Raw genomic sequence first — 21,412 nt, forward strand, 5'->3', positions numbered from 1 at the left:
TTCTCCTGATTCAACTGAGAAGGTTCTATTCTCTAGGTATGAGGCTATAAGAGCGCAGGTTGAGTCTTGTATGTTTGCTGTTTTTAGCCGTGAAATGAGAATTTCGTGGCTGACCGTATCGAAGGCCGCTGATAGGTCAAGTAATATCAGTGCGGCCTTCGATCCATTATCCATTATTGTCCTGAGTTCCTCCACTGCTGTGATCAAGGCTGTCTCCGTCCCGTGTTCTGCCCGGAAACCAAATTGAGAATGGTCCAGCCATTCTCCGTCCATCAGATGTTGGGATAGTTGTTTATTTAGCAGTTTCTCCAAAATTTTAGCAGCAAAAGGGATCCTGGCTATTGGTCTATAGTTGTTGGGATTTTCGCCGTCCAGATTGTTTTTTTTTAACAATGGCCTAATGGATATCATTTTCCATTCGTCTGGGAAGGTGTTGGTAGTGATGATTTTGGAAAATAATTTTTCCAAGACCTGGCTTAGTTCAATGGAGCAAGCCTGCATAATTCGGGGTGGACAGGGGTCCGTTGGGCTACCTGAGTTGGTAGTAAGGATTTCTTTCTGGATCTGCTTAGCTGTAGGGGGTATGAATCTAAAAGCTGATATTTGGTCTTGTTGGGCGTCTGAATTTATTGAGTGTGATATGTCTTTTTCCAGAGTTTCAATGTTCTGATTTTTGAAGGAGTTATATACTGACGAGACTTTATTGACAAAGAAGTCACCGAGTATATTGCAAAATTCTGATGACAGTGCTTCCTGATTATTGTTTTCGAACTTTGAAAGTTTTTTGACAGTGTCAAATAGAGTTTTGCTGGAGTTTTTTGACTCATTAATCTTATTGGTGAAGTATCTACTTTTTTCTTCTATTATTAGTTTTTTATAATTGTTTAAGGTGACGTTATATTCTTGTCTGAGGTGGGCGTCGTAGTTGGTTCTCCATTTTTTCTCCGCTCTTCTACACGTTTGTTTTTGTGTTCTTAGCGCGTCTGAGAACCAAGGTTGTGATGGGGTTTTTCTTTTCATAGTTACCTGTTTTTGAGGGACAGCCGAATTGACTGCCTTATCTATCCACTCGTTAAATTGTTTACAAGCTATGTTACTGTTATCGTCAAACGTGGGATAGGATATTTGGAGTTTCTCCTTGAACGCCTGGTTGTCAATTTTAGACCAGTCCTGATATGTTACTTGCTTAATGATTTCCACTGGTCTTCCAGTCTCCTTTTTAACTTCCAGCATAAAAGTTACTAGTTTATGATCTGTCCATGGAATAGGGAGGATATCAACATTGTTTAGATTCTGGCAAGACGAGAAAATACCGTCTAGTGTATGTCCAGCATTATGAGTTTCACCGTTGACTTTTTTTTCCAGGTCAAAAATAGCCAATGCATCAATAAATGCTGCTATCTTGGGGTCTGATTTTTTCTCTAGGTGTAGATTAAAATCACCTAGGATGGTGTAGTCGGGACATGTCACACTAGATTCAAGAAAGGGGCTTAGTAAGTCGATTAGGGGGTTTTTTGCACTAGGTGGTCTGTAAATTAGTATTCCATTAAAAGTGTAGTTATCTGTGAGGTATTACCCATAGATACGCCATGCCTCCAGAGCTCCCTAGTAACCTTGCTGTGTTTTTAGAACATGTTTCAAACAACAAGGGAACCCCAAGCCAGTCAGCACAGGATCTCAGGGAGTAACTTTTAGAAACAACAACGGTCCCATGCAACAAAGAATCAAGCATAAAGATAAATACAGACACAGTCGATTCTGTATTAAGTGACTTGTCCAGCCGGACAGCGGTCTAAATATTTTTTACTTTTAGCAGGCCTTGCCAAGCGAGATCAGATACTGACTAAACCAGTACTCCCAGCAACCCCGAAAGTGATCGGATTCCCGACCTTAACTGATGGCTCCCAATATTGGTGACCACCCTTACTCTTCTTGCCCAACCCCTAGCCATGGACTCAACATGGTTTTAGAGGCTTGCATTTAAATAGGCACTTAACAAATGTCCTGATGATGATCCCTTTGATTTAAAAGTGGGATCGAAACGCCGTCTACCAGTTTATGTGCCTTATACATTGTTTATATCATGTACTCTGTTGATGTAAAGGTGCATCTTGATATTCTTGTTCTTACTACGATTTTGAGAATAGTTAAAGCTTTTTTCCTAAAAGCCCTTTCCTGTTCACTTTGAGTGTACTAAAGTGTTTGTGCTTAATTGGGGTACAGGCTTGTGCCCCACAACGTGAAACTGTTGAAGTAAATTCTCTTTATATTCCTGCTAAAAGTAAAAAATATTAAGACCGCTGTCCGGCAGGACAAGTCACTTAATACAGAATCCACTGTGTCTGTATTTATCTTTATGCTTGATTCTTTGTTGCATGGGACCATTGTTGTTTCTAAAAGTGTTTTTAGAACAGCCATATATTGTGTGGAAAATGTGACACAAACAAATCAAATATCAAGTGTTCATTACACAAGACAGCTTTACAGGGCTGAGCACAAGATCTCAACCATTATTTATTTATTGATATAGTTTTATATAGCGCAAACATGACCTTTGCGGTATCAGAACGCTTTACAGAGTTATAGCGAGCAGAGTAATAAAAAACAGTAATATCACATTCAGTAAAAATTCAAAATTCACTAACACCGAGTATCATAGTTCCGTCATTAAAAACAACATATTGTCATAGTTCAGACCACTGCAAGTACCAGGCAGTGTGGAGAAGCAGGGGAGTGAGAAGTTGATGCATAAGATCAATATTTTGTTGTGCATAATGAAAAGTATATTTCTAAGAAAATGCTGTTCATGATTGACAGGAACGGCTTACACACTTCTACCGCAGACACATGCGTTTCCGGAATTCTCTCAAAAGCCTGGACACACTGCATTCAGTTGACTTCAATGTGGAAGATGAAAATTATCCAGATGGGATATTCTTCACACTTTACTGCCTTATATACAGAACTGTTATAATGCAGGACACACCTTTGCAGTTTGTCCAGCACGTTCCTGGGTTACCTCACTGAGACCTCAGTGTCACCACTGTACAAGGTACTGCTGATCACTGCAACACAAGACGCAGCGAGGAAGCCTGTCTTAATCCAAGCACTCTTGTCTACTGGGCAGCCTACGGAAAGGCTCATGTATGTTGACCACACCTCATGGATTTTCTAGCACAGTCACAGTTTTTCACCACCTGTCCTGGCCAATTTCAATAAATTTACCAAATATGTTGGTGTTTGTAGAAAGCCATCTAAGCACGGTGGGAGGCTAGTTTTCATGTGTTCCAGTCCAGGAGTAGGTAACAGCCTTTGGACCGAAAAGCAATTTAGTTAACAAAGATGATAGTTTGTGTAAAAGTTGCTTTTAATTCCCCCTAGTGCCTCACTGTCTTTGTGTTGTAGGTTGGTGTGTTGTAGGTTGGTGATCCTTGTCAAGGGCCTTGCCCCGAAACCTTTAAAGAGGCTATTGTTGTCCCTCTCCTGAAGAAATTAGGAGCAGACCCTCAAACCCTGACTCCCATTCCTGGCCAAGGTCTTAGAGGCTCATGTGACTAGATGCTTCTCCGCATTCTTGGAAGAGTCTGAATACCTCGAACCCCATCAAGCAGGGTTCACCCACCACACTCTACAGAGGTTGTAATACTGACGGTATTTGACACCCTCCGCAGCGATGCCGATAAGGGCTCCCCGCAGGCCCTCGTACAGCTGGACCTCTCCGATGCTTTCAACACAGTTTCACCATGGTATACTGGTCGATCGTGTCAGAGACGTGGGAATCCAGGGACCAGCCCTGGGTTGGATCAGCTCCTTCCTGGGAGACTGCTCCCAGTCGGTCCGCATTGCTCAGTTTACAGCTCCCAAAATAAGAGCTACTTGCGGAGTCCCACAGGGCTCCTCACTTTCCCCCCTCCTGTTCAACCTCTACCTCCTCCCACTGATTCGGGCCTTGAAAGAGAGGAAAGTATACACCCTCAACTATGCTGATGACTTCCAACTAATATTTTTATTCAGCAATTCCCCCGACTCTGTCCGTGATTTTCAGTCCACCATGCTATTCATCAGCGGGTGGATGAATAGCAATTACCTGAAACTCAATCCGGACAAAACTGAGCTAGTACTAACAGGGGGTATCCACAGCCCACTGGGGTCCACACTTTTGGCCAATGAAACTGGGCCAATCTCCCTCCCCATCTGCCTTGGCCAAAAGCCTCAGGGTAACAAATAACCGTTACCTCACCATGGAGCCTCAAATTGGGTCAGTGATATCTACCTGTTTCTTCCATCTGAGGAAAATACTAAAGATCTGAAGATTTCTCACCAAGGAAGCTCTGATCCAGGTGGTCCTTGCCATGGCTATGTCCCATGTCGACAACGGGAATTCCCTATACTTTGGCATTCCGTTATACCTAACCAAACGTCAGCAACTGGTACAGAACCAAGCAGCAAGACTGATTTACCAGCAACCTAGGCACCATAAGGTCACCCCCCTCATGAGGAAGTTGCACTGGCTCCCTATCACACAGCACTGCGCCTTCAAGGTATGATGTTTCATCTTTAAATCTGTGAATGGAAGGAGCCCTAAATTTATGGATAGCCTCATTTAGAGGCATTTACCCATGCACAACTTGAACTCGGCACACATGCACCTTCTGTCAACACCCTCCTTCAAACTGAAGCGCCTGGGTGGTGCTAGGTTTGCCGTTCTAGCCCCAAGACTTTGGAACTCTCTCCCCTTCGAAATCCGATCCTTCACCGACCTTCTCAGCTTTAGAAGGCTCCTTAAAACCTGGCTGTTTAGACAAGCTTATGAGCAACTACCTAGGGCTCCGGTACCTCTCAGAGCAGTGCCATGAAACCAATCTGGTGTACCTGTGCTTTAAAAGAGAAAAAAATTAACATAACAATTAAGTCATCATGTGCCCCCAGGTTGATTCAAAAGTGTAGTCCTATGTCAGTGTTTTTAGAATGTCTGCTTTTTGATTTTTAAGATCTAGTCACATTAGGATCGGTTCTATCTGTTTGCTGGGCATGAAGGCATAAGACAATCAGGCATCCAGGGAGACATTTATTAAAGGACTGTCAGTTGATTAACGAAAATTGAGGTGGCCCCCCTGCAAGGTACGTGGAGGGGCCCCTGCGAACTATATCAGGAGCTCTCCCGCCGAAGTGCTATGCTGAGGGGGCCCCCTGAAGTTTGGGGCCCACCCGCACTGCGAGGGCTGTGGGGGCCTGTGTTACGCCCCTGAGGACTGTCATAGCCATGTCCGTAAAAAGGTCAGGTCGGATTAGTATTCAAAGTATTAATTAGTATCTGAGAAAAACATGACCGAAGTGGTAGCCATTGAATCTGCACACCGATCACCTCACATGCTCATTGGCAATGGTCTCTCATTACTGTGGCCACTGATGCCTTTGTCAGCACCAGAATAGTCCTTCTGCCTGTATCCTCTTCTAGCATCTCCCTGCTGGCAGCTGGGCACAGGGGATTGAGGTTGCCAGACAGCTGATTAGTCTGACTGCCAGGAAGGCACAACATATGCAAGACAATGTATGGCTTTTGGTAATGTAAATGCAGGGGCAGAGGCCTGCTGTCCTTTGCAGGCCTGCATCCCTGCCATTCACAGGTGTCACAACTTGTCAACTGCCTAATTAACAGGACACGTTGCATCCCTCTGTTAATGGACAATTTAACATGAGGCATATTAGTACATAGGTTGTGTTGCGGATTTATACACACATTTGCACACAAATCGACTAGAGTGCAAAATGCACATCAAGGTTTGCGAATGGGTATTCAAACACCAGGACCTTAGTGCCCACATGTTTTTGGCCATTAACTGCAGTTCATTGTCCTTTCCCTACGTCATACTCCCTAGCCAATCGGTTTGGGGCCCAAATGAGCTGGGCAATTAAGAGTGGCTGATGCAATGGCTGATGCCATTGGTAATGCATTGGGATAGGAGAAGCAAAAGTGCTTAATTTCTTTTGACCAAATAAACCCATTGAGATTGACATCATTGTATCTACAATACTCTGAACACCAAACAAAAAATTGGAGTTCAAAGCTGTATAATAGCTGTGTTAATTTAATCTCTTTCACGGTTACAAATGTAAGTACTCAAAACTCAGGTTGGACAGCCTTTGTTCAAGCAAGAAACTGTGTGTCTGGTTTGCTTTGCTTTCAAAATTTGTACGCAAAACGCCTACTGAGTAATATCACAGAAGACACTTTAATATAAATCTTCCAACTATAAATTGTGACAAAGAGACCAAGGCGCCGAAATTGAACAGGGTCCATGAATATTTTAGAGTATTAATGTTTTCCCACTTTTTTTGACATTACTTCATAAGATTTTGTATTTGAAAATTTACAGCAATCTCTGCAAAGTTCTCTTTCCTATAGCCTTAGAGTCTGACGTAGAGGGCTCTACTGCCATTAAAGGACCGCTCCAGTCGGCAAAGACCTTTAACAAGGGAGCTGGCCTTTATTGGCTATTAGAACATTCTGCCACTAGAGGGCAGAGTGTTCTGATTTGTGAAACAAAGGCCTCACAGAGCCTAAGGGGTTTGAAATTCCCGTGAGGCCTTTGTTCACAGCAACAGCTATGGGCGAATATTGGAATATTGATGCGATGGGCTTCTGCCGGCCATTGAAAGCCCGAAGCACTCCATTGTTTTCAATAGAGCGCTCAACATTCCAATGTTCTAATTATGTTTAAGTTCACAAATTATGATTATGATTAAGTTAATTTTTTATTGCACAGTCATTTTGGCTTCCTCTGCCTGTTACAATTCTTCAGGTCTCTGTGAGCATTCTCTAGATCTGAGTGTCCATCCTCAAGAGGTCTGTGTTTTATCCTCAAGGGGTCTGTGGCTGTTCCCAAGTTCTCCTGAATATCTAGTCACCCATACGCAAGGTGTCTGCGCTCATTGTCACTGTGCCAATCCTCTTCTCAAAACCACTGTGAACATCTTCAAAGTCTAAGTTTCCTTCCTCACGGTCTATGCTCCCATCCTCACCTTGCCTGTGCTCATCCTCAAGGCCTCTGTGCACATTTCAGATGACCTTGAAATAATCTTATAGTTGTTCATGTTCTTTTATTGTTTCTTTGTCTTTCTACTGTGGATTTAAAATGTCTGACCCTCTTTCCAACTTCTTTATGTTGATATGTTCCATCCTTAATTCTTTCCCCAAATGAGGCATGCTCATACATATGACTCCCTAGCTCCCCTCTTCTGCATTTAGAGCATTGTTGCTCTTTGTGCTTTTGCTTCCCTTTTTCTGGAGTCAGTGGTTTACGGTATTCAGTTGCAAAAACTCAGCTGTGTAGCACCAGCCAGTTGTAAAATGAGGTCAAGCTAACAAGCAGCAACCATTGATTTCACAGCTCAGGTTTCAAAGCCATTAATGTGTAGCTGCCTTTTGTACACTAAGCCCTATGAATATTTAAGCATTAATGAGCCTCACAGTATAACCTTTACACTGTTTCAGTAATGCATTTGTCACCGTTGATTTGCTCTAGTTTCACTGCAAGAGTTCAGTAAGTGGTAAACTGCTAATGAGGGCAGCTGTGCTTCAGAGAATCCAGAATTAACATTTAACACAATTACATTTTGGTCCTTGGTATAAGGATATGTATACCAGAATGCTCACTGAACCAAACATGCTTTAATATATATTTTCAAATGTACTTCTCAGCCGTCTGAATGTGCCAAGTAGAAGTGTAAAAACAATTGAACGTCAGTGTCAGGGTGATCTTAACTTCTGATTCTTGAGAATTGCTGCAGCAGAATGAATACAGCCTCTGCCTTTTATGAAAAACAAGCAGGTTCATCCCAGGCGTAGACCCACATGGCCTCTGATGCAGTGCTTAGCTTGAATAAGGATGAGGGCTCTGCTCAGAAGCCTGCGGCTGGTGCACCTGAATGTCAGCACACCTAACCCAAAGGTTGTGTAGTCCTAAATCTACCCATGCTTTTTTACTCCACGAGCAGACTCCCTCTTCCTCTTTATCTCACCCTTGCAGGCTCCTGCTTTCTCCCTTTGTGACGGTTTTTCCATCTTTCTCCTCCCTCGTCGTTCCGCTCTGTGTGTTTTTTCCATTGCTTCCTCCCTTAAATGTTGGATATGAAAAGTAAGTGTTGATGGTTCCCACTGGCAACCACTGGCTCAAACTGAGCTCTGCTCTGATGCCACATGCCCTTCTTGCCCATGGACCAGACGGATGCAAAATGCTGTCCTTTCACACCCACACTTCTGGTATTTAAGGTTGTTCCATTGAACCGTTGACTGCGAGGAGGCATCTAAAGGATCCAGATAAGTCACAAATACTTTGGCTAGAGCTAGACGGCCTCAATGCCTCGAGCCAATGTAATACCCTTGAATACCTAGCTTCTTTCCAACATCCATTCGCTCTTAAGGCATCCAGAGGTGCTAGTAATGTGGTGTCTCATAAGTAAAATAAAAGAGTGATGCTTGGAACACCTACAAAAAACTCTGAGCAACAATCCATTCTATTGTTTTTTGGTCAATGGGCCACATCACAGATAACTCAGCCTTGATCTTGATCCTGTAAGAAAAGTCAAACCTGAACTGCCGAAAAGTCCTCCCAGATCGGTTACAGAGGTGTTAGGACTGCACAGGTGCAGCCTGAGTTCTGTGTTACAGTGAGCAAAGGAAACTTATCTGAGCATGCCCTGTCGCACTAAAGGAATCTCACTAAAACAAATTAAAAAAGCGATGAGCGGAATGCATGAGTTAGTCTGTCCACACTACCCAGCCATGTCCATTCCAACAAGGAACAAAAGCAAAGCAACTACAGACCATTTTTGGCCTCGTTGGCTTCATCAGTGAAGAGCTGCATGAGTCCAGTGATACAGAAGCATGGAAAATAGGACTTTACAAAAGCCTTATATAAATAAATACAGATACAAATGAAGACAGCTAATTATTGGTGCAAAATGTAAATAAGAAAACAACCCTCTAACTTGTTCTTAATTTTCTCCCACTGCAGTACAAAATAGAGAAAATGGTTTTGCTGATCCAAAAGTTAAACCTCTCAGTGTGGCATAATGACCCACTTGGGCGCAACAGCTTTTTGGGAGAGATGGAAATTGACTTAGCGAGCTGGGACTGGAGCAATATAAAACTGAACTGGTACACGCTGAAACCACGGGTAAGTGCCACTCTGGTAGCATTATGTATGAACTATGAGTTAATTAAAACATTCTGCTGATAAAAGCATTGACAAATATATTGATGCACTCTGATGTGTTCTTGAATATGGCTGCATCACAAAATAAATGGCAATATGGTCAACAAAAGCAATAAGGCTGCTGGTATGTTGGAAAATAGGAAATTCTGTAAAGGTCATTTATTTATTAACCATGCCCACTGCATTAAAAATGTCTATTTTGATTGCAACAGTTTGCGACATATAAACATTCTGGCACTCGTTAGTACCTCACAAGATAACTGTTACTAAGTTAAGTGGGTTTTTACTGTCACAAAAATCCCTGAGCCTTTATCTGTGATATTAGATTGTGTGTACTGCATGATTATTACCCTTGAATCACAATGTGGGTCATTACCTGCCAGATCTTACTCCTCCTGCACTCATGCCTGTGGATTTCTTTATACCAATAATGTATGGACGTAAGTCCCTTGCTCACTTTGCCACTGGATTCAAACTAGCCTGGCTGATGAGGGTTGTTACCCCAAAACCGGTCCCAGGCTGCTTATTTCCGGTCCAGGGATTTCCTAGCTTGGCACTGCAGGTTGGATTGTTCCCATGAGGGACATGGTCAAGACTGATTTGAATATGGCTAGGTCTGAACTGGGGTGGCGAAGTGAGCTAAAGAACGATGATGGATTCAACCCAGATCTGTAATTGGGGGAGAGTGTTTGAAAAAATACTGCACTCCATTCATCATCTCCTTGTGTTAACATTTGCTTGTACCCAATTGGCACATTTATTTTACTTGTAAGTACCAAGTAAAATGGTATTGCCATCACCCAGGGCAAGTAAAATAAATTCTACTAGTGAACCTACTGCACGTATTGAGCCACCCACTTAAATAGCTGTTTAAACATGTCTCAGGCCTGCCACTGCAGTCTGTGTGTGCAGTTTAAACTGCTGTTTCTTTTCGACCTGGCAAAATATAAACCTTTTACCAGGCCGAAACCACGTTTTTAAAAATACATATAAGTCACCCCTAGTGTATGCCTTAAATAGCCAATAGGATATTGTGCTGTGTATTAAAAAATGTGGACATGTACTTTAAAGTTTTACATGTCCTGGTAGTTAAAAATTCCTATATTAATTATATACTATTGGGAGGCCTATCTGTCCCATAGGAGAACATTTGTTTATGTAATTACTTTGATAAGCAATAACTTGCGCTTGGGAACAGGTAGAAATATCATATTTGGTCTTTAAAGAATTGTAATTCAATATCCTCTTAAATGTTAGTCGAATTTCAAGTCAATATTCTGAAAATGTAACTTTTAGAAAGTTGCCATTTTCTTGTCCCAAAAAGTTGGTGTCTACAGCCTATCTCCTGGGTCACATGACTTGATGTAGCTGGCAGTTGGTCCTTACATATTCCACTCAGACAGTGAGACAAAGGGGGAATAGATGTTGGCAGGATGGGCCATCTCCGTCATGGTGAGGGGGAGGAGCTGTCACCTATCACACTTGGAACAACCAAAAGAAGGTTTAACCATTTTGATGTAAACTAACACTCCACAGAATGGCGATAAAACCCTTTGCTTTTTTTAAATAGCCCTCACACACCAGGGTTGCCTCTTGGTGGCATGCTTCATCATCGGGTTCTTCCCATCCCCCGGTGTAGCAGGGCGTGCTGCAACCTACGACGTACGCAGGAGCACTGAATGGTACATAATGATGATGGAAATGAATAGCAGTAGGGGGGGTCTTATGTAAAAGTTTAAAAATACCTGTCTGGTAGTTTAGTGATTCCTTTAATCTGTCCTTTAGGTGTTATGTTTAAAAACTGGGGAGAAAGTGGGAGGACTAGGTGATAAAGTACCTTCCTTCCTTATTGGTCCACACGTTTTAAGCCCATCCCCATGGCTTTTCATCCGTACCAAGGATTTAACTCCCTGATTCTACCCCTAGGTTAGTGCTCATATACAATTCCAACAGACACACTGCATGCTAAGTAATAAATATGGATTTATCGCACCTACTTGGTGTTTTTTGCTTAATTCCTACATGGTATCCACCTGGGGGGATGGGTAGAGCTGCATTGGTCCTCATCTAGAGCATTCCTACAGTTTCATGTCTCTTCAGGAAGATGCTCTTGGTACGAGAAGGCACAGATTCTATCAAGAGCATTTGAATGTGTGCCAAAAACAGCACTTAGGTGCCATGAACTGTGCCACTGGCAGAGCTGCCATCACTGAGAATTTGTGACCTGCAAAAGAAAGCCTACACAACGGATCTATCAACATCTGATGAAAGGTTAATCTTTATGTCTAGTTTTGGTGACTTTTTCCAAACAAAGGCATATTTCCAAAAACTACCAGGTCTTTCATTTCAAAGGCACACGAGTGAGGACAACTGAGATAATTATACTATAAGATGCAATTTAAGCTCGGTTAACATAAATAAATATTGTTACATGTGGAGTTTTTTTCTCTATGAACCTATTTATTAAGCAGTTTGTAATACATTAAGAGGATATCAAAGTCACGTTTTTTAACCATACGTTACTTTTGAATTACTTCTGACCCTGTTCACTTCTGGAGATCCCTGCCCTATCGCATCTTCTTGCCCCTATTCTCTCAGAATGACATTGGTTTCCAGTTTTGCTTGCCTCGCTGGTGGGGTTCAGATGGCGGGTAGCGAGTCATGGTGTCCATAAGGTCTATCTGCTGCGCATTGCTTGGTCATATTCATTCACATGTTCTGGTAAACAGTTTCCTATCAGGATCTATCATGTAGGATTTTATCCTTGCGAACAAAGGTACTATGTACACCATTGTAGGTTATTGTATTGAAGACTGGCATGTAGTACTCTATAAACATTTGTAAAAACGTAATAAATGGGACTTTTAAAACTCACAAAATCAATGTATCTTAAAAGAAATAAAAAGGAAAGCAATTGAACTATGTACATTTGTTTATTAGGATATGTATGTGTCCTATGGGGCTCAAGGGCCATCACTGTAAGAAGTGTTGCTCTTGTCCTTGGAACCATGGGAGCCAGTTACTACTGCAAGCCCACAGACTCGCCTAACACCTCTTTTTAGGGTTCGCCTGCTGATGCGCTTGCGCATAGCTGGCGAGCTATATTGTGGCTTAAACAGAGCTTAACCATCTCAGCAATTTGTTGCAGTGCCCGAGAAAAACAAGCTCAATGCGCAAGCGCATTGGCAAAAAGCGCTTGCACATCAAAGCCACCAGGCATCTCAAGCTTCCCCCAGCCGGCATTTCTCATCCCCTGATTATTCACTGCACGGCCGGCCGGCACATCAAAGGCTACGGCCGGCCGGCACATCAAAGGCTGCTGCTGCCGTGACTCGCATTTCTCCACCCTCCTCCCCTTTCACTGCCCAGGCACGGCTACATTTGTTTGTTTCTACGACACTTGTTTACCTTTCCACTTAACTCTCCTTATTCTACAATTAACTCTTGGAGTTATTGGTGGTGTTTGCAGTCGGGTATCACAGAACAGCTTTTTAAACTTTAATTAACCTATCCTCACTATTGGCGTAGTTTCTAAAACGAACAATGGAAGAGGCTGATGGCTGCAGAATTCAGATGTATTTAGTTGAATTCACAAAGTCTCATAGGTGGCCTTATAGGCTCAGTCATACCATGTGTACAACAGTTCTACTCACTTCTCTAAGTGATAAAAGCCCCAATACAAAATGTATTTAGGCAACGCAGAGGAAACCAAGACAGATTTGGTTATTGTGCCAATCTAATGCTTCAAGGTAAATGACAAACAAAACAGGTGGTGGACAGAATGTGGATCAATGTCACACATTCACCCCAGTCCAAAGATCTGGGCCCAAATCCAATGTTTTCTTGCACTCCACACCACCCTGGGTTAGACAATGGCGATATGCAAATCAGCTCTGACCCTGTGCCCCATGGGAACAGTCCAGTCCGAACTACAAAAGCCATGTCCTTCCCAGAACGGAATCAAGCATCCGAGGACCGGACCGGTTTCGAGGTAACACCTCTCATCAGCCCGGCTAGCTTGACTCCAGTGGTGTGGAGTGCCTGGGACCCACGTCTGAGCATCCCCAGCGCACTTATGGCGACAATTGCAAACAAAACAGGTGATGGACAGAATGTGGATCAATGTCACACATTCACCCCAGTCCAAAGATCTGGGCCCAAATCCATCGTTTTTTTGCACTCCACACCATCCTGGGTTAGACAATGGCGATATGCAAATCAGCTCTGACCCTGTGCCCCATGGGAACAGTCCAGTCCGAACTACAAAAGCCATGTCCTTCCCAGAACGGAATCAAGCATCCGAGGACCGGACCGGTTTCGAGGTAACACCTCTCATCAGCCCGGCTAGCTTGACTCCAGTGGTGTGGAGTGCCTGGGACCCACGTCTGAGCATCCCCAGCGCACTTATGGCGGCAATTGCAAACAAAACAGGTGATGGACAGAATGTGGATCAATATCACACATTCACCCCAGTCCAAAGATCTGGGCCCAAATCCATCGTTTTTTTGCACTCCACACCACCCTGGGTTAGACAATGGCGATATGCAAATCAGCTCTGACCCTGTGCCCCATGGGAACAGTCCAGTCCGAACTACAAAAGCCATGTCCTTCCCAGAACGGAATCAAGCATCCGAGGACCGGACCGGTATCGAGGTAACACCTCTCATCAGCCCGGCTAGCTTGACTCCAGTGGTGTGGAGTGCCTGGGACCCACGTCTGAGCATCCCCAGCGCACTTATGGCGGCAATTGCAAACAAAACAGGTGATGGACAGAATGTGGATCAATGTCACACATTCACCCCAGTCCAAAGATCTGGGCCCAAATCCATCGTTTTTTGCACTCCACACCATCCTGGGTTAGACAATGGCGATATGCAAATCAGCTCTGACCCTGTGCCCCATGGGAACAGTCCAGTCTGAACTACAAAAGCCATGTCCTTCCCAGAACGGAATCAAGCATCCGAGGACCGGACCGGTTTCGAGGTAACACCTCTCATCAGCCCGGCTAGCTTGACTCCAGTGGTGTGGAGTGCCTGGGACCCACGTCTGAGCATCCCCAGCGCACTTATGGCGGCAATTGCAAACAAAACAGGTGATGGACAGAATGTGGATCAATATCACACATTCACCCCAGTCCAAAGATCTGGGCCCAAATCCATCGTTTTTTTGCACTCCACACCACCCTGGGTTAGACAATGGCGATATGCAAATCAGCTCTGACCCTGTGCCCCATTGGAACAGTCCAGTCCGAACTACAAAAGCCATGTCCTTCCCAGAACGGAATCATGCATCCGAGGACCGGACTGGTTTCGAGGTAACACCTCTCATCAGCCCGGCTAGCTTGACTCCAGTGGTGTGGAGTGCCTGGGACCTACGTCTGAGCATCCCCAGCGCACTTATGGCGGCAATTGCAAACAAAACAGGTGATGGACAGAATGTGGATCAATGTCACACATTCACCCCAGTCCAAAGATCTGGGCCCAAATCCATCGTTTTTTTGCACTCCACACCACCCTGGGTTAGACAATGGCGATATGCAAATCAGCTCTGACCCTGTGCCCCATGGGAACAGTCCAGTCCGAACTACAAAAGCCATGTCCTTCCCAGAACGGAATCAAGCATCCGAGGACCGGACCGGTTTCGAGGTAACACCTCTCATCAGCCCGGCTAGCTTGACTCCAGTGGTGTGGAGTGCCTGGGACCCACGTCTGAGCATCCCCAGCGCACTTATGGCGGCAATTGCAAACAAAACAGGTGATGGACAGAATGTGGATCAATGTCACACATTCACCCCAGTCCAAAGATCTGGGCCCAAATCCATCGTTTCTTTGCACTCCACACCACCCTGGGTTAGACAATGGCGATATGCAAATCAGCTCTGACCCTGTGCCCCATGGGAACAGTCCAGTCCGAACTACAAAAGCTCACCTGCTTTGCAAAAAAGGAGAACGCAAATGGCGAAAAACATATGATAGCATGGACAGAAACTCCTACGTCCAACTAAGGAAAAGCTATCACTCGACTATAAAAAACGCCAAAAAAGATTTCTACACCAGAACCATTAATGACGCCAAACAAAAGCAAAAAACTCTCTTTGCAATAGTGAAATCCTTCACTCATCCTGCAGCCTTACAGTCTGAAATACCCCCCTCTCAAGATCTCTGCGACAAAATAGCAGATTTCTTTGAAGAGAAAATCAACCTTATTCAGAAGGACTTCCCTCCATACCAACGTTCCCAGTCCCCCGCCAGACAGGAACTTGAAGACAATACCTCGGCTCACCTAAAGACCTTCTCACAGGTCACCCTAGCCCAATCCAAGGAAGTCATCTTAGCATGCAAATCAGGCGCCCCCTCCGATTCCTGTCCTCCTAGTATCCTACATGAGCTGATTGACACTGTCAATCCCATCATCAATGAAATAGTAAACAACTCCCTCAGTACTGGCATTGTCCCTAGTGCATGGAAACATGGCACTGTTAAACCTCTGACGAAAAAACCAAACAAACCCCCTTCGGACCTGACCAACCTCCGCCCTATCTCCCTCCTCCCAGTCTTGGGTAAAATCACAGAACGAATAGTCTACAGGGAACTCAAAACCCACCTGGAAACAAACAATATCCTCCACCCCCAACAATCAGGATTCCGTCCTCAGCACTCAACAGAAACAGCCTTGATTGAGTTGACTGACTCCATAAAAATTCTCCAAGACCAAAGGAAAAACGCCGTACTGATTCTGTTGGACCTCACGGCAGCGTTCGACACAATCTCCCACCTAATACTCCTAGACAGACTTAGGGACATTGGCATCTCTGACCTGGCATTGGACTGGATAATATCCTTCCTTTCCGAAAGATCACAATCCGTTAAACTAGGACCTTTCAGCTCTGCAGAGAAAAAGATTCGATCAGGAGTCCCACAGGGCTCTATTTTAAGCCCTCTGCTCTTTAACGTCTACCTCATACCCCTTATCTCTCTGATCGAATCCTATGGTATCACTGTTACATCCTATGCCGACGATACCCAACTCATAGTCCCGCTTGAAGAGAACTCCACGACCGCCGAACAAAACTTAACAAACTGCCCGAAAGATGTCTTCCTGTGGATGGAAACCAACCACTTCAAGTGTAACATAGGGAAGACAGAGATCCTCCCCATGGGGAAAAACGTCAACTTCTGTCCCCATCTCTGGTGGCCAGAGGACTCCACAGCCCCCCACAGACCGTCGCTACTGCAAGAAACCTTGGAGTCACCTTCGACACTGACCTGTCCTTTGACCAGCATGTCAGGATAGTTGCAGGAAGCTGCTTCGGAATCATTAAATCCCTCAAAATTTTTTTTGATTTCCTACCAATTGAAGCCAGAAAGACGGTTACCGTGGCACTAATCCTATCGCGCATAGATTACTGCAACGGCCTCCTGGCAGGTGTGAAAAAAACCACACTCAAAAGACTTCAGAGTGTCCAGCATTCAGCTGCTAGGCTGGTGCTTAAACTCCCCAGAAGATCTTCAGCCTCCTCCGCCCTGAGAACCCTCCACTGGTTGCCCTTGCACAAAAGGATCCTATTCAAGATCCTAACCGTGGCTTTCCGGGCATTCAACCATATTAGTCCCAAGTACCTAGTCAAACGCTATCCCCACTACAACCCACACAGGACCCTGAGATCCTCCAACAACAACCTTCTAACACTAGTTAAGTTCAACCTAAAAACCAAAGGGGGTAAAACCCTTACCCACCTATCCTCCAAAGCATGGAACGCCATGCCCCAGCATCTGAGATCCCTGACAAAGGAATGCCAATTCAGGAAACAACTGAAAACATGGATCTTCAGCCTATCAGACGAGTATGTGCGGAACACCATCTAATCCTGCCTAAATTTCTCCCTTCCGCACACCTTCCAGTCAGCGCCAGGATGCTTCTTCCGAAGCGACAGTCGCGCTTTATAAATACCATTTCCAATTCCAATTACAATTCCAAAAGCCATGTCCTTCCCAGAACGGAATCAAGCATCCGAGGACCGGACCGGTTTCGAGGTAACACCTCTCATCAGCCCGGCTAGCTTGACTCCAGTGGTGTGGAGTGCCTGGGACCCACGTCTGAGCATCCCCAGCGCACTTATGGCGGCAATTGCAAACAAAACAGGTGATGGACAGAATGTGGATCAATGTCACACATTCACCCCAGTCCAAAGATCTGGGCCCAAATCCATAGTTTTTTTGCACTCCACACCACCCTGGGTTAGACAATGGCGATATGCAAATCAGCTCTGACCCTGTGCCCCATGGGAACAGTCCAGTCCGAACTACAAAAGCCATGTCCTTCCCAGAACGGAATCAAGCATCCGAGGACCGGACCGGTTTCGAGGTAACACCTCTCATCAGCCCGGCTAGCTTGACTCCAGTGGTGTGAGGGCCTGGGACCCACGTCTGAGCATCCCCAGCGCACTTATGGCGGCAATTGCAAACAAAACAGGTGATGGACAGAATGTGGATCAATGTCACACATTCACCCCAGTCCAAAGATCTGGGCCCAAATCCATCGTTTTTTTGCACTCCACACCACCCTGGGTTAGACAATGGCGATATGCAAATCAGCTCTGACCCTGTGCCCCATGGGAACAGTCCAGTCCGAACTACAAAAGCCATGTCCTTCCCAGAACGGAATCAAGCATCCGAGGACCGGACCGGTTTCGAGGTAACACCTCTCATCAGCCCGGCTAGCTTGACTCCAGTGGTGTGGAGTGCCTGGGACCCACGTCTGAGCATCCCCAGCGCACTTATGGCAGCAATTGGAATCAAAACAGGTGATGGACAGAATGTGGATCAATGTCACAGTGTCACAAAATCGATGGATTTAGGCCCAGATCCTTGTACTGGGGTGAATGTAAGACATTGATCTACATTCTGTCCATCAAATTGTTTTTTGTAATTTTCTCCCTGAGTGTACTGGGGTAGCTCAGACGTGGGTCCCAGAGCCTCCACACCACTGGAGTCAAGCTAGCCGGGCTGATGAGAGGTGTTACCTCGAAACCGGTCCGGTCCTCGGATGCTTGATTCCGGTCTGGGAAAGATATGGCTGTTGTAGTTCGGACTGGACTGTTCCCATGGGGCACAGGGTCAGAGCTGATTTGCATTAAGCCATTATCTGACCCAGGGTGGTGTGGAGTGCAAAAAACGATGGATTTAGGCCCAGATCCTTGTACTGGGGTGAATGTAAGACATTGATCTACATTCTGTCCATCAAATTGTTTTTTGTAATTTTCTCCCTGAGTGTACTGGGGTAGCTCAGACGTGGGTCCCAGAGCCTCCACACCACTGGAGTCAAGCTAGCCGGGCTGATGAGAGGTGTTACCTCGAAACCGGTCCGGTCCTCGGATGCTTGATTCCGGTCTGGGAAAGATATGGCTGTTCTAGTTCGGACTGGACTGTTCCCATGGGGCACAGGGTCAGAGCTGATTTGCATAAAGCCATTATCTGACCCAGGGTGGCGTGGAGTGCAAAAAACGATGGATTTAGGCCCAGATCCTTGTACTGGGGTGAATGTAAGACATTGATCTACATTCTGTCCATCAAATTGTTTTTTGTAATTTTCTCCCTGAGTGTACTGGGGTAGCTCAGACGTGGGTCCCAGAGCCTCCACACCACTGGAGTCAAGCTAGCCGGGTTGATGAGAGGTGTTACCTCGAAACTGGTCCGGTCCTCGGATGCTTGATTCCGGTCTGGGAAAGATATGGCTGTTGTAGTTCGGACTGGACTGTTCCCATGGGGCACAGGGTCAGAGCTGATTTGCATAAAGCCATTATCTGACCCAGGGTGGTGTGGAGTGCAAAAAACGATGGATTTAGGCCCAGATCCATGTACTGGGGTGAATGTAAGACATATATCTACATTCTGTCCATCAAATTGTTTTTTGTAATTTTCTCCCTGAGTGTACTGGGGTAGCTCAGACGTGGGTCCCAGAGCCTCCACACCACTGGAGTCAAGCTAGCCGGGCTGATGAGAGGTGTTACCTCGAAACCGGTCCGGTCCTCGGATGCTTTATTCCGGTCTGGGAAAGATATGTTTGTTGTAGTTCGGACTGGACTGTTCCCATGGGGCACAGGGCCAGAGCAGATTTGCATAAAGCCATTATCTGACCCAGGGTGGTGTGGAGTGCAAAAAACGATGGATTTAGGCCCAGATCCTTGTACTGGGGTGAATGTAAGACATTGATCTACATTCTGTCCATCAAATTGTTTTTTGTAATTTTCTCCCTGAGTGTACTGGGGTAGCTCAGACGTGGGTCCCAGAGCCTCCACACCACTGGAGTCAAGCTAGCCGGGCTGATGAGAGGTGTTACCTCGAAACCGGTCCTGTCCTCGGATGCTTGATTCCGGTCTGGGAAAGATATGGCTGTTGTAGTTCGGACTGGACTGTTCCCATGGGGCACAGGGTCAGAGCTGATTTGCATAAAGCCATTATCTGACCCAGGGTGGTGTGTAGTGCAAAAAACGATGGATTTAGGCCCAGATCCTTGTACTGGGGTGAATGTAAGACATTGATCTACATTCTGTCCATCAAATTGTTTTTTGTAATTTTCTCCCTGAGTGTACTGGGGTAGCTCAGACGTGGGTCCCAGAGCCTCCACACCACTGGAGTCAAGCTAGCCGGGCTGATGAGAGGTGTTACCTCGAAACCGGTCCGGTCCTCGGATGCTTGATTCCGGTCTGGGAAAGATATGGCTGTTGTAGTTTGGACTGGACTGTTCCCATGGGGCACAGGGTCAGAGCTGATTTGCATAAAGCCATTATCTGACCCAGGGTGGTGTGGAGTGCAAAAAACGATGGATTTAGGCCCAGATCCTTGTACTGGGGTGAATGTAAGACATTGATCTACATTCTGTCCATCAAATTGTTTTTTGTAATTTTCTCCCTGAGTGTACTGGGGTAGCTCAGACGTGGGTCCCAGAGCCTCCACACCACTGGAGTCAAGCTAGCCGGGCTGATGAGAGGTGTTACCTCGAAACCGGTCCGGTCCTCGGATGCTTGATTCCGGTCTGGGAAAGATATGGCTGTTGTAGTTCGGACTGGACTGTTCCCATGGGGCACAGGGTCAGAGCAGATTTGCATAAAGCCATTATCTGACCCAGGGTGGTGTGGAGTGCAAAAAACGATGGATTTAGGCCCAGATCCTTGTACTGGGGTGAATGTAAGACATTGATCTACATTCTGTCCATCAAATTGTTTTTTGTAATTTTCTCAAGGTAAATGACAGCAGAATTGCATATAGCTTTCAATTGTGTCTCTTCCGTTCGCCCTTTCCTCTCATCCCCTATCTCTGTGCATCGCTCTTCTGTCTCTGTTCCCCTGCAAACGTTTCTTCCGGACCCTTAACGCTTGTTACGCGGTTTCCTTTGATCTAACTAACTCCGTTCTTCAGTCATCACCCTGTTAATTCCCCCGACGGTTTCTTCACACCAGATACCAGCTTTAGGACACCACGCTCTAGCACGAGTTTCTATTACCTTTTGACACTTTCACCAACTCGTTGAGCACCATGCTCGTTGTTGCACCTTCATTGCACAACACAGCTTTCAAAGTAGCACGGACCTCATGTTCCATCGTCCACGATATGCACAACTTATGGGTTAGAATTTATTTTTCATTCAAGAGACTTTGTGTATATTACAAATGCTATAGGTGTCACATTTGCGAAAGTTATAACTATTGGCATTGTAAATGACAAAGCTAAAAATTTAGCTATTTTAAAAAATAACACATAAATAAAAAAAAATCATTTATAAGACCAATAGCTCAAACTTTCCCAATCGAAGCCCTATTGCATTTCCAATGCTTGTTTAGTCTTTGACTTTCAGAAGGTAGCAAGGTCGAACACTAAATGCTCACTCTTGGAATTGGATGTGGGACAGAAAGTCAGATACCAGTATCACCAAGATAATTTCTTTTTTGAGCAACGATATAAGACATTTATTCGTTAATTATTCGTAAAGTTCAAATGTTTAGTAAAAAGATGCTGTAACACATGCAGCACAAGAAGCAGTGGCTTACTCTGAGCTCTCTAAGGTGAACTAAGAGGCCAGCTGCATCAGAGTTAGTGTGAGGGTTTCACCACAGTAAGATGTTTAGTCTGCAAAAGCAAAGTAGGGTATTCAGAACAACAACAGCTCAACATTACCTGTCACACTCACACATATGA

At 45.1% G+C, this 21,412-nt stretch overlaps 1 protein-coding gene across 10 annotated transcripts in view; it reads left to right on the top strand.

Moving 5' to 3' along the window:
- The window catches only part of LOC147718541 (synaptotagmin-like protein 2), a 684,078-nt gene that overhangs the window by 584,519 nt on the left and 78,147 nt on the right, over positions 1-21,412 (top strand). For all 10 annotated transcript variants that reach the window (XM_086918473.1, XM_086918472.1, XM_086918471.1 and 7 more), the window contains one exon: positions 9,018-9,179. In XM_086918473.1, the coding sequence (XP_086774599.1) occupies positions 9,018-9,179 (162 nt within the window). The remainder of the gene's footprint in view (positions 1-9,017; positions 9,180-21,412) is intronic.

The sequence above is a fragment of the Lissotriton vulgaris genome, chromosome 4_1 (genome assembly GCF_964263255.1).
Source record: "Lissotriton vulgaris chromosome 4_1, aLisVul1.2, whole genome shotgun sequence".
Lineage (NCBI taxonomy): Eukaryota > Metazoa > Chordata > Amphibia > Caudata > Salamandridae > Lissotriton > Lissotriton vulgaris.